The sequence below is a fragment of the Aquarana catesbeiana genome, linkage group LG05 (genome assembly GCF_042186555.1).
Source record: "Aquarana catesbeiana isolate 2022-GZ linkage group LG05, ASM4218655v1, whole genome shotgun sequence".
Lineage (NCBI taxonomy): Eukaryota > Metazoa > Chordata > Amphibia > Anura > Ranidae > Aquarana > Aquarana catesbeiana.
In genome coordinates, this window is record NC_133328.1 from 355,977,448 (window position 1) to 355,992,070 (window position 14,623).

At 39.0% G+C, this 14,623-nt stretch overlaps 1 protein-coding gene across 3 annotated transcripts in view; it reads left to right on the forward strand.

Annotated features, from left to right (window-relative positions):
* The window catches only part of LOC141144830 (cadherin-6-like), a 599,167-nt gene that overhangs the window by 197,225 nt on the left and 387,319 nt on the right, over positions 1-14,623 (forward strand). For all 3 annotated transcript variants that reach the window (XM_073630891.1, XM_073630890.1, XM_073630889.1), the window contains one exon: positions 4,842-5,235. In XM_073630891.1, coding sequence (XP_073486992.1) covers positions 4,984-5,235 — 252 coding nt within the window. In that variant the 5' untranslated portion in view covers positions 4,842-4,983. The remainder of the gene's footprint in view (positions 1-4,841; positions 5,236-14,623) is intronic.

Below are 14,623 nucleotides of genomic sequence, written 5' to 3' on the forward strand. Positions count from 1 at the left end.
CTTCCTACTTATTGACCTGTGTGTGGCCTTCCTACTTATTGACCTGTGTGTGGCCTTCCTACTTATTGACCTGTGTGTGGCCCTCCTACTTATTGACCTGTGTGTGGCCTTCCTACTTATTGACCTGTGTGTGGCCCTTCTACTTATTGACCTGTGTGTGGCCCTCCTACTTATTGCCCTGTGTGTGGCCCTCCTACTTATTGCCATGTGTGTGGCCCTCCTACTTATTGACCAGTTTGTAGCCCTCCTACTTATTGACCTGTGTGTGGCCTTCCTACTTATTGACCTGTGTGTGGCCTTCCTACTTATTGACCTGTGTGTGGCTTTCCTACTTATTGACCTGTGTGTGGCCCTCCTACTTATTGACCTGTGTGTGGCCTTCCTACTTATTGCCCTGTGTGTGGCCCTCCTACTTATTGCCATGTGTGTGGCCCTCCTACCTTTTGTACTGGATGTGACCCTCCTATTTATTGTACTGTGAACCTTTTAATTATTGTACTGAGTGTGACCCTTTTTTTGTACTGAGTGTGACCCTCTTATTGTACTGCGTGTAACTCTCTTATTCTACTGAGTCTGACACTTTTATTGTACTGAGTGTGAACCATTTACTTATTGAACTGTGTGTGATGCTCCTATTTATTGTATTGGTTGTGACCCCCCTACTTTATTGTACTGAGTGTGAACCTTTTATTTATTGAACTGCGTGTGGCTCTTCTTCTTAGTGTATTGAGTGTGAACCTTCTACTTATTGAACTGGGTGTGACCCTCCTACTTATTGTACGTAGTGTGACACTCCTACTTAATGTATGGAATGTTACCTTCCTATTTATTGTACTGAGTGTGACTCTCCTACTTACTGAACTGCATGTGATGCTCCTACTTATTGTAGTGAGTGTGAACCCTCTACTATGTGATCCTTAACTATATATATATATATATATATATATATATATATATATGATATATATCAGAATCTCACAAAAGTGAGTACACCCCTCACAAGTTTGTAAATAGTTTATTATTCCTTTTCATGTGACAGCACTGAAGAAATTACACTTTTCTACAATGTAAAGTAGTGAGTGTACAGCTTGTACGACAAATTGTAAATTTGCTGTGCCCTCAAAATAACTCAACACGCAGCCATTAATGTCTAAACCGCTGGCAACAGAAGTGAGTACACCCCTAAGTGAAAATATCCCAAATGATCAATTTTCCCTCCCCGGTGTCATGTGACTGGTTAGTGTTACAAGGTTTCAGGTGTGAATGGGGAGCAGGTGTGTTAAATTCGGTGTTATCGCTCTCACTCTCTCATGCTGGTCACTGGAAGTTCAACATGGCACCTCATGGCAAAGAACTCTCTGAGGATCTGAAAAAAAATAATTTTTGCTCTATATAAAGATGGCCTAGGCTATAAGAAGATTGCCAAGACCCTGAAACTGAGCTGAAGCACGGTGGCCAAGACCATACAGTGGTTTAACTGGACAGGTTCCACTCAGAACAAGCCTTGCCATGGTCGACCAAAGAAGTTGAGTACACGTGCTCAGCATCATATCCAGAGGTTGTCTTTGGGAAATAGACGTATGAATGCTGCCAGCATTGCTGCAGAGGTTGAAGGGGTGAGGAGTCAGCCTGTCAGTGCTCAAACCATACCCTGCACACTGCATCAAATTGGTCTGCATGGCTGTCGTCCCACAAGGAAGCCTTTTCTAAAGATGATGCACAAGAAAGCCGCAAACAGTTTGCTGAAGACAAGCAGACTAAGGACATGGATTACTGGAGGAATGTTCTGTGGTCTGATGAGGCCAAGATAAACTTATTTGGTTCAGATGGTGTCAAGCGTGTGTGGAGGCAAACAGGTGAGGAATACAAAGACAAGTGTGTCTTGCCTACAGTCAAGCATGGTGGTAGGAGTAACATGGTCTGGGACTGCATGAATGCTGCCAGCACTGGGGAACTACAGTTCATTGAGGGAACTATGAATGCCACCATGTACTGTGACATACTGAAGCAGAGCATGATCCCCTCCCTTCGGAGACTGGGCCACAGGGCAGTATTCCAACATGATAACGACCCCAAACACACCTCCAAGACAACCACTCCTTGCTAAAGAAGTTGAGGGTAAAGGTGAGGGATTGGCCAAGCATGTCTCCAGACCTAAACCCTTTTGAGCATCTGTGGGGCATCCTCAAATAGAAGGTGGGGGTGCGCGAGGTCTATAACACCAGCTCTGTGATGTCGTCATGGAGGCATAGAAATGGACTCCTGTGGCAACCTGTGAAGCTCCGGTGAACTCCATGCCAAAGAGGGTTAAGGCAGTGCTGGAAAATAATGGTGGTCACACAAAATATTGACACATTGGGCCCAATTTGGACATTTTCACTTAGGGGTGTACTCACTTTTGTTGCCAGCGGTTTAGACATTAATGTCTGTGTGTTGAGTTTTTTCGATAGGACAGCAAATTTACACTGTTATACAAGCTGTACACTCAGTGCTTTACATTGTAGCAAAGTGTCATTTCTTCAGTGTTGTCACATGAAAAGATATAATAAAATATTTACAAAAATGTAAGGGGTGTTCTCACTTTTGTGACATACTGTTTTGTGACATACATAACTATATATATATAGTTCCAATGGAAATATATATATATATATATGAAAATGTATGTAAATACCTTGGAATTAACTGCAATCATTTTCTATAAAATGATCTTATCTGATCTAAGTCACAACTATGGACAAGCACAATGTACTTAAGCTGATAACACACAATTGTAATTTCTCATATCTTTATTGAACACACCCATTAAACATTGTGCTGGGGGAAAAAAGTAGTGAACCCATAGACTAATTACTTCAACAAAAGCTAATTGGAGTCAGTAGTTTGCATATCTGGAGCCCAATTAATACGTTTGGGTTGGAGGTGTGATTTAGAGTTATTTTAATTGAAAAAAGACACAAGCATTTTAAGATCCTCAATGAGGTAAGGACAAACTCACGACTAACAGCTAAAGTCTTAAAGACGTCACTGGAACTGGCAAACATCCCTGTTCAAGAGTCTACTATATGTAAATCTTTGAACAGGCAGTGTGTCCATGACAGAACACCACAGAGGAAGCCAGTGCTCTCCAAAAAAGACATTACTGCATGCCTGAAGTTTGCCAAAGAGCACCTTGGAAAACTGCAATGCTACTGGCAAAATGTTTTTTGGACTGATGAAACAAGCATTGAATTGCTCGGGAAGAACACTGGCACAAAAAGGGCACCACTTACAAACATCAAAACATTATTCCAATGGTAAAGTATAATGGAGCAAACATTAAGATTTGGGCTTGCTTCACTGCCTCAGGGCCTGGACCACTTGTAATTATCAAGGGGAAAATGAATTCCTAAGTTTACCAAAATATCATACAGAATAATGTCAGGGTGGGTGTGCGCCAGCTGAAGCGTAGAAGTTGGGTGATGCAGCAAGACAATGACCCTAAGTATTGAAGTAAATCCACTACACACTGGCTACAGCCCAGAACTTAATCCCATAGAGATGCTGTGGAATGGCTTTAAGAGAAGGGCAGCACAGTGGTGTAGTGGGTAGCACTCTCACCTAGCAGCAATAGGGTTGCTGGTTCAAATCCTGACCACGGCACTACCTGCCTAGAGTTTGCATGTTCTCCCTGTGACTGCGTGGGTTTCCTCCGGGTACTCCGGTTTCCTCCCACACTCCAAAGACATGCTGGTAGGTTAAAAAGTGCCCTGAGGCGATTCAGTTCGCGTAGGTAGCGCTATACAAGTCACTCATTCAGAGAGCTGGTCAAAACACATATCCTTTAAATGTGTCTGTGTCTGAGCTGAAGCAAATTTGTAAAGAGGAATGGTCAAAAATTCCTCTTGAATGTTGTGCAGGTCTGATCCAGAGCTACCGTAAGTGTTTGTTTAAAGTCATTGATCAAAGAAGGTTCGACCAGCTGTTAACACTGAGTGTTCACTTACCAACACTGTAAATGTTTAATGAGTGTGTTCAATAAAGACACAAGAAATTAGAATTGTTTGTGTCTTATCAGCTTAAGCACATTGTGTTTGTCTATTGTTGTGACTTAGATGAGGTTCAGATTACATTTTATTGAAAATTACTGCAGATAACCAGTTAATACCAAGATAGATAGATAGATAGATAGATAGATAGATAGATAGATAGATAGATAGATAGATAGATAGATAGATAGACTGTATATAGTATATATCCTTAAAAAAATATAGTCAGTTAGTCATTAGTTGTCCTTCTCAAAGCTCCTTCAAAACCCACTGATTTCATCCTCTTAGGTACCTTGTTAGCTTATCCATCCTCTTTTTCAGTTATGCAGTAAAACGTATTTCATCATTTTAGGGAGCCCTACGAACCACAATGGCTTCTCAGGAGTCTTCCATAGGTGTCTTCTAAATCTCAAGTCAAGCTTTTTAGGGGGTGGAGGAGGGTGCTATGGTGTGTCTGCTTATATACAACATACTATAAATAGATAGATAGATAGATAGATAGATAGATAGATAGATAGATAGATAGATAGATAGATAGATAGATAGATAGATAGATAGATAGATAGAGATATGGTATGGCTGCCTTGTTAACACTGATTTTTCCTCTTGGCGTAGACCAGACATTTTCAGTTTTTATGTGTGTAAGTAGCAGTTTTTCCTAGTACGAAGTGTTAAATGCTTTTTTTCATTTGGTGTGTTCCCAAAGGATCTTCAAGTGGGAAGGCACATTTTAGATAGCTTTTCTGTTTGTTTAACTGTACAGCTTTAAGCACCGTAATGTCAAATTATAATTTCTGTTGAATTTTCTTGCAGATATCCGTTGAGAGCCAGAGACCTAGAAATGGGACAGCAAGAAGATTGATGCTGCATATAGTGGAAGAAATAACCCAGTTTGGGAATTAAAAGAGAAACTTCAGTCGTGTGTGCTTTTTGCTCACATCTCTGTTTCTGAAAAATGAGGACTTTCAGATGCTTTTTACTGCTTGTGTTTTGGGTGAGTCAGCTTCGAAAAAGCTGTACAACTCCACTGCCAGATAGGACTATTGCCACCACCACCACCACCACCACCACAGAGCCACTGCTAGAGGAGCAGGAACCTGGCCAAGGCAATGACATGGAAAAGAGTCGGTCTAAAAGAAGCTGGATGTGGAATCAGTTTTTTCTTCTTGAAGAATATACAGGATCGGATTACCAGTACGTCGGCAAGGTATTGATTGTTTCATAATTACATTCTCAAGAGCTGTAAGCAAATGTAAAATTCTCAGTTTATTCCATTTGTTTACATTATGTAAACAATCGGCAACACTATTATTATTATTATTTTTTTATATAGCTCTGTGTTTAATTACCTCTTTCTTCATTTTAAATTTCCAATATCTTTTGCTCATCAGCTAAAATATTGTATCAGGCTGAATATTGGAATGGCCGAGTTTGCTGTTAAAGGATGAGAATAGACATAGCAGCATAAACACATTTTATACGTACACTAATGTTTCATATCTGCATTGCTGCTCTATATATAAAAATGTATGTTTTACAAATAAGCATTTAATGCAGGGTACATACAGCATATTATACAAGATTCACGGAGCAATATGTTTTTTGTAATAGAGAAGACAGCAGGAGCTGTTTTCCTTTTGATAGTGGAGGGAATGGTTTACTTCTCTGACTCATTCAATTATGTACACATTTTAGTTTGAGCTGTCCATCTTTTGTATGCAACAGGTGTTTTTCAATAGAGGAACCAAAGAGTGTCTTAGTGATGTAAAAAGGAGCAAAAAATTCCAACTGTTCCATCAAATGGAAACATGAAGTATTAATATGTAATATTTTATAGCTATTGGACTAAAATTACGGTAATCAAAATTACTTTTACCCATAAATAATAAAGAAAGCTCAGCAACATTGGGTAACATCTGGAGATGAAGCCCTTAGTGGTGGAAGTGCTAGACATCATACTGAAAATGGAAGTTGAGGATTGACTCCATACCGTGGGGGCGCCCTGCACTGCCACTGTGTTTTTAAGTTGGAGGTAATAAAAGTGCATGGACTGTGGGAGATTGAACCGTTCTTACAATTCCTCAAAGGTGTTTACAGACATAGTGCACTTGTTGACCACCTGTATTATTTCACTGAGAGTGGGTTGCTTGTGATCTATAGAGCCTGCATCTTGCGACATCCTGTGACAAGTCATCCTAGTCTGTAAGCATGGCTGCAGTTATATGCTCCTGTCCCCCTTCTGTTGTGTGTGTGTCCATGTCAGAGCTAGAGGACTGACATTAAGAAGTAGGGAGCTTGTGGGCATAGTATAACATATCCCTGGCAGAGTCTTTGCCCTGTGGCTTGAATTGTTTTCCCTTTGTACTCACTGTGTCCTTGTCTTTAACTTTTTTAGCTCCATGTGGAGCTGTCTGATGCAGAGCTGCAGTGGCGCTATGTTGAGGGTCCAGGGCCACTCCTTCCTCTTTGTTCTTTTTCATCATCCTAGTTGTGCAGGCCAGAAAGAAGAGTGTGAGCCGGCGCAGTGAACACTGCAGGTCTTACAGGCTGCTGGGAGGCTGACAGAGGTATGTGTGAGGCTGGGGAGAGGATCAGTATCAGGATCACCAGCAGGATCAATGAGAAGGGAGTCCTCTTACATGCTATGCTCAGTCACGGCCCTGAGGAAATAGTATTTATTACTGGCCTGCCCCTGTGACAACATGTGACATCAGGACAAGAACTGAGGAGAGATGTTGTCATCAGAACAAGAAGACACAGTAAAACTAACCTTAGTGAAATGGAAAAAAAAAGCACTGGCCCCTTGAAAGTATCTTATTGGTATTTGTAGCCTTTCTTAAAGTAATGATGTGGTTCTTGGGCAGGCAGCTTCTACACCCAAGAGGATTACCACAATTTTCTTTGGATTGTAGTGTAATGTATTAAAAATGTGAATTAAAGTGCCACACCACTGCTGAAAGATTTAGATACCATTTTATTTCAGTAACTCATTCACACTTGCTTTGGCTTCAACACACATTAAAGCGGCTACCGCTTCAACATGCTTTTATGATGTGTTTTTGATGCTTCGGTGGTGCTTCGATGAAGCTTTAGTTGTACTTCGATGAAGCTTTGGTGATGCTTCGGTGAAGCGTCAGTGATGCTTCTGTGATGCTCTTTTGAAGCTTTGTTGAAGCTTGACAGATGCCATGTGTGTGTGCGTGTGGATATCTCATACTTGCAATTTCCCCAGAACAAAGCAAAGCTAAAACTGAATTAAAGCCTCTCAAAAGCCACAGGTGCTTCAAGCGAGCTTCAAGCAAGCTTTGTCATAGAGTTCTATAGAGGCTTTGAAGCACCATTAAAGCGACATCGGTATAATTTTTGAAGCGTGGCTGAAGCAAAGCAAAGCAAATGCAAGGTGTAAACAGGACTGTAGGCTAACCATTTTATTTTGTGAGAGGGGCTTTGACTGGCATTCAGAGAGCTTTAACAAAGCCTGCCGGAAGCCTTGTTTTGAAGCAAGTGTAAACTAGCCCTAAGTGTCAAATGACTATCAAAATAGTAGCCACCACATTTCAGGGGTCCAATGATGCTCCCTCCATCAGGACTGGAAAAAAAGTATAAGGATATCACCATATCAATACAATATCAATATAGTATCCCCTAATTATTTTCTAATTTCCACATTTGTTTGAAGCTATTTATTCAGTGTTACCCAGGTTATTCATTTTATACAGTAAATCCATTGCTTTTGGCTATTGGGGATTTGGTTTTAATTATGGTCCTGGGGGATATTGTACTGATATTAAAAAATTATGTACAATGATATTGGTTTTACCTTTTGTCTCCGCCCTTAACCTTTACTGGAATAATGTCATATCTGGACCTTTTCAACAGAACAATACAAAGGTTCTAACCCTACCCAGTTTAACTTTAAATAGATTAGGCTGAAGAGATTTCCCTTTACTTTTGTCCCAATAAGAGGAAATCTCTACAATGGGTGTCACCGACCACAGTAAAAAAAAACATGCTCAGTCCAAAAACCCCTTTACAAATAGGGGAGGCCTGACAATCTAACAAAAAAAAAAAAAAAATTCTGTGTATAGTAAACATTCTTCAAGCAGCTACATGATGACTCTCATAGGGGAAAGTACACTGAAAGTGATAAAAAAACAGGACACTTTTACGAATATCCATACACTCAGATCTGGAAAGTGTACCAATGTAAATTGGTTATCTTTGTAGGTGTCTGTGAAAACACAAAATTGTTATCACTTCAGGCTTGAATTTGAGTGACTTCATAGTGATCTTCAATCGCTAGAGAATACGAGGATATAACATCCATAAGTATAGTTACATCTGACAGCGAAGACGTACCCACAGGAAAGGACAGAATATACATTGTAACTCCTGAATAGAAAGCGATAGGTGCTTCAACAATGCTTTCTTTCTATGCAAATACACTCAGGAAAATGCACTCTTATTATTCTGAGTAAAGCAGATATTGTATGGGGACAATGAGAGAGTCAAGTGTACTTTAACCACTTAAGAACCAAGCCTATTTCTGACAATTCTTGCTTGCAAGTTAAAATCAGTATTTTCTTGGTAGAAAATTACCCCAAACGTTATGTATACATTTTTTAGCAAAGACTCTGGTGGTCATTGCAATATTTTATGTCACGCAGTTTTTTGGGAAAAAATACACTTCACTGAATTTAAAAAAAAAAAAAAAAAAAAACAGTAACGTTAGCCCAATTTTTTTGTATATTGTGAAAGATGATGTTATGCTGAGAAAAAAAGATACCTAACATGCTACTATTTAAAATTCTGCAAACTATGGTACTTAAGCACTTAAGGACCGAGCCTCTTACTGCTTTCTGAGATTTGTTGTTTACAATTTAAAAACAGTTTTTTTTGCTACAAAACATTTTTTGCTACAAAACACTTAGACACCCCCCCCCCCCCCAACATTATACATTTTCTAACACCCTAGAGAATAAAATGGTGGTCGTTGCAATACTTTCTGTCACACCGTATTTGCACAGCAGTCATACAAGCGCACTTTTTTGGAAAAAATACACTTTTTTTAATTAAAAAATAAGACAACAGTAAAGTTAGCCGATTTTTTTTTTTTTTTATATTATGAAGGATAATGTTATGCCGAGTAAATTGATACACAACAAGTCACGCTTCAAAATTGCGTCCGCTCGTGGAATGGCGACAAAATTTTACCCTTAAAAATCTCCATAAGCAACGTTTAAAAAATTCTACAGGTTGCATGTTTTGAGTTACAGAGGAGGTCTAGGGCTAGAATTATTGTTCTTGCTCTACAAATCACGGCGATACCTCACATGTGTGGTTTGAACACCTTTTTCATATGCGGGAGCTACTCATGTATTCTGCACGCCAGCTTGTCGGGACGGGGCGCATTTAAAATTTTTTTTTTTTTCTTATTTATTTTACCTTTTTTTTTTTACACTGTTCTTTAAAAAAAATTGTGTCACTTTTATTCCTATTACAAGGAATGTAAACATCCCTTGTAATAGAAAAAAAAGCATGACAGGACCTCTTAAATATGAGATCTGGGGTCAAAAAGACCTCACATCTCATATTTACACTAAAAGGCAATAATAAAAAAAATTGTCATTTAATAAAAAAAATTGGCCCTTTAAGAACTATGGGCAGAAGTGACGTTTTGACATCGCTTATGCCCTGCAATGGTATGGAGACAGGTGGGGGCATCTTCCCATCACTTGTATCCATACCCAGGAAGGAGAAGGATCCAATCGCCTCCGCCGCTACCATCTCCGGTAAGCGATGGAGGGTAACGGAGAGTGGTGGGAGGGAGCCCCTCTTCCGCTGCTGATAATGTGATCTCGCAGCGAATCCGCCGCAGAGACCACTATTATCAGAAACCGGACTGCTCGCTGAAGAAGAGAATACTGGGGTTATAGCAGCTAACTGCTGCCATAACAAAGATATTCCTCTTCAAAGTGAGGACGTATATCGGCGTGCAGCAGTCCGGAAGTGGTTAAAATGTTAATGGTTACCAGTTTACAGTTATAGAGGAGGTCTTTTACTAGAATTATTGATGATCACTTTTATTGCTGTCACAAGGAATGTAAACATCCCTTGTGACAGTAAAAGCAGTGGCAGGTATTCTAAAAGACCCCAAATCCCTTCTTTGTACTTAGAAGTATTCAAACCACCAAAATCAGCGTTTTTGAATACTAACTTTTTTTTGAAAATCGGCGCCATTGGCAGCCTAGTAAACAAGACGTGACGTTGTGAGTTCGCTTCTGGCTTTTTACATCGGCGACCTGATTGAAGATGTTTCCGGCTTTGTTAAGGACTCCGGTGGGATGGGAGTCCCAGGCGGAGCGTTGAAAGTCGGCCGGAGGAGGGGGGACGACGTCCCCTTCCACGCCTTGTGATAATGGCCAAGCGGCTGCTGAGCTGCATTGGTTGTTATCACTAGAAAGCCAATCTCCAGCTCTAGTAAATGGTACTGGGGTGAAGCCTGGACCTGATTGGATGATGGAAGTCAGCAGAGCTTCTGGTCATTTACTAAGCTGTTGGAACAATTGCACTTGCAGAGTACAGTCTATTTGCCTTTAGTAAATCCATCCCACAGTTTCCTTAATGCTTGTAAGTGTATGTCAGACTTGCTCCAGGTTGGGAGCAGACAGAAGGGATGAGGTATGCACAGAGATAACTATAGTCTCTCCTAGTAATTGATCTCTGTAAAAGGGACAGAATCTGCCACCAATAACTGTTTGTGTAAGGAAATATGTTTTGCCATCCCTGATACATGGCTCAAAAATCAAGAATTTCCCTCTAACTAATTATACAAATGTCTGCGGCTAATCATTTCTTTTCTTCCTTCTCTGACAGTGTGCCAGTATTTCAACTGCAGGTGTTGTATAGCACTATGTGGAAATGAAGCTTTTGTAAGATGAGCATATTATTAAAAAGGGAAATTGTGTTCTGTTTTAGGTTGTGCGTAATAGGCAGATTTTGTTCTGCTAAGCAGATTCCCAATAAAACTGAATTATTCATTGAAGTCAATCTTTGCAATCTGTTAGAAAGGTGAATTAGTCAAAAATTGGCGACCTCTAAACCTACTGCAAACAGCAAAACACATTGGGGGTTATTTACAAAAGGCAAATCCACTTTGCACTACAAATGCAAACTACAAGTGCAAAGTGCATTTGAAATTGCACTGAAAGTGCACATGGAAGTGCAGTCGCTGTAGATCTGAGGACGACATGCAAGGAAAATAAAAAATAGCATTTTAGCTTGCAAATGATTGGTTAATAAAATCAGCAGAGCTTCCCCTCATTTCAGATCTACCCCTCAGATTTACAGCGACTGCACTTCCAAGTGCACTTGTAGTGCAAATTGGATTTACCTTTCGTAAATAACCCCCACAGCACTGTAAAGAAAGCACATTGTAGGATATTGACAAGAATATTGATATTCTTGATGGTAGTACATACAGTATTTCAGACATGCATTTGTAGACTATCCATGTGTTAAATGCTGAAGTCCATACAATGGGGGTTATTTACGAAAGGCAAATCCACTTTGCATTACAAGTGCAAACTACAAGTGCAAAGTGCACCTGAAGTTGCACTGAAAGTGCACTTGGAAGTGCAGTCACTGTAAATCTGAGGGGTAGATCTGAAATGAGGGGAAGCTCTGCTGATTTTATTATCCAATCATGTGCAAGCTAAAATGCTGTTTTTTATTTTCCTTGCATGTCCCCCTAGGATCTACAGAGACTGCACTTCCAAGTGCACTTTCAGTGCAATTTCAAGTGCACTTTGCACTTGTAGTTTGCACTTGTAGTGCAAAGTGGATTTGCCTTTCGTAAATAACCCCCAGTGATTGTATGCTGACCACATAGTCATGTACTACCCTTTTCTGTATTCATTGGGAGACATTTATCAGTAAAAACTTAGCAACATAATTAGAGGAAAATTAGGTTGTCTCTCGTTTAGTCTATTAAGTCTATGCATCAGTTTTGCTGTGTATTTGCAACCCTGTGTGCCTGAAACCCCATACAGCCAACTGCAACAGATTTACACAGGTCCGTGTTAGACTTATCCCCGTAGATCAGACAGATTTTAAGAGACTCACAATTTAGTGGTCAGTGGTAGGTTTTATTCTGTTGCAGTGCAGCAGAGGAAGGAATTGATGAATGCAGCTGTAATCTTGCAGTACATCTGCAGCACAGTCTGTCCAACTGCCCCGTTTAGCATTACCTTGCTGTGTGACAGAATTAATATGTCGATAGAATATGAAGCGAGTAGAACAATCCAATCCCAAAGTATTTCATCTGAAAATTATCCTCCATTTTCTGTTAGAAGTCATAGATGAGGAAATTTTCATTTCCATAAAGGGAGCAGAACAGAAGCTGTTTCCTTTCAGACACCCTGTCTCTAATTGCAACCTAAGAAGGGGGAGGAGTCATTGATCTGACTCTTTCATTTGTTTGTCCTTAATTTCCAGGTTGGAAAATTAAAATATCAAGCTTTGTAGAGAACATTTTTTTATATAAGAGGTAAAAACAAATAAAAAAAATAAAGGGGAGCCAAGAGCTCCCTTTAAAGAAGTTATAAAGTAAAAACCAAAAATGTATTAGATTGAAGCTTACCAATCATTAGATGTGGTGGTTTTTCCAATCTGCTTTCACCTGGTGATCTTTCCAGTAACACACCTCCTGCATAAGTTAGACACAATCCTGGGGGAATGAGGACACGAGACAGCAGCATTGTCAGTCTGGGGGGGGGGGGGGGGGGAGTGGAAGTACTAAATCTATAAGCAGATTGGGAACCATTAACACATTGAAGCCAAACTCCAGCTCATACTTTATAATCAGTTATATCAAACATTTTTTTTCCTTATAGGATAAAGATTTTACATGAATAATAAAAGCCGATCATTTTAATCACCCCCACCAGTGTTAGGTGATTTGTCTCATCCATGTAAACTGATACATTCTGCTGGGGAGTTTGTGCTGTGAAAAAACAACAGACTTGCTTGCTGGATCACCAGATGAAAATAGAACAAAAAATCCTAGATGGAAAATGAATGCAGCCATCACAGTTAAGAATTGGTAAGCTGCAATATAATAAATGTTTGCTTTTGGGTTTAATACTGCTTTAATGGCTGCATTTGAAAATACAAATCATTTATATGCAACATTTCATATTTACCTAAGAAAAGGAAATATATTCAAATATTTACATATATATATTAGTACCGACTATAGTAAAGAATGAACATATGTACAAAACCATTACACTGTACATTCCCTTTATAAAAATGAATATAGTGTACTTTTTTTAATTTATTTTTTTAGTGCGTACCTTTAAACATTTAGCCGTGTGCAGAGAAAAAATAGGAATTATCCTGCATAATTGAATCCAGTTTATTAAAAAATCCCAATGTGTGCATGCAAACAATGTAAACTGTAGGAAATTCTTTAAATAATTACAGAAAACATCGTATTTTTCTTGTTCAGCATTGTTGCAAATAAGAATTACAACCTGCATAAAAAAATAATTGAACCATAAAATTTCCTTCTACAGATTTGAAGGTTGATGTGCTGTATGATTTTTAATCTCTGTGTAAAGTATTTTATTTTATTGCACTGTTTTTGTGAAATAGCTCTAGTTCTTTACTTCATATTTCTACGCAATGGGAGTTTATTACCTTTTCAGCATCCCAGATCCTTACTGGTAGAAGGCTTTTTAAAGGCATGTATTTAAAGCAGCAGGGGAAATTTCAATAGGTAACTAATGTATACCAAAACCTGAATATGACTGAGTAGCTACAACGATAATTCTTTGCAATTTGACCTACCTCAATAGCTGGCTAGATGCTGCATGTGGGGCATATTATAGGAGAAAGGAAATATTCATGACAGCAGGAAAAGCTATAATAAGTTGCTGCCTCTGGCTCATCCATCAGTGTTGAAGTGCATTGGGGTCATATTTTAAGACTTAGTTCAAGGGGTGGTGTTGTGTCTGACCAAGTTAGTAGCAGAAAAAGTAAGTATACCCACAACTGTTTAAATGTAGGTTTGCCTCTTTTACTTGTTGGCTTTTTATTGAGTTAAATTGAATATCTTTTTCTACCTACTTCTGTAACAAAATCCAAATTCTAATTTATTTCACAAAGCAACATTTAACCTTCTTTAACAGGGTGACCTAGCTAGTCACTGTTTGCCTATATAAGCTGCCTATATATATAGCTGCCTATATAAATATATATATAATATCAGTTTGAATGCAATAAGCAATAAAAACTAACAGAAGAATGAACATATTCCACTGTATGCAGGATGTAAAAATCATTGGGTCTGAAGATTTGCTTTAAAACTAGCAATGCAATTGTAGATTTGTGCCCTAATGTTATAATACCAGGGTGTCCCGAATTAGGATTATTATCTAAAATAAAAAGATAGTGCAGTGCTCTTTTAATTCTGGTTTTGCACATGTTTCCTTGTCAAATGATTTTATTTAGTTCACAAAAGGTGATAACAGATATGATAATAAAACATAATATGACAAAAGGAATGAAGCTCGTTGTTATGTAGGTATATA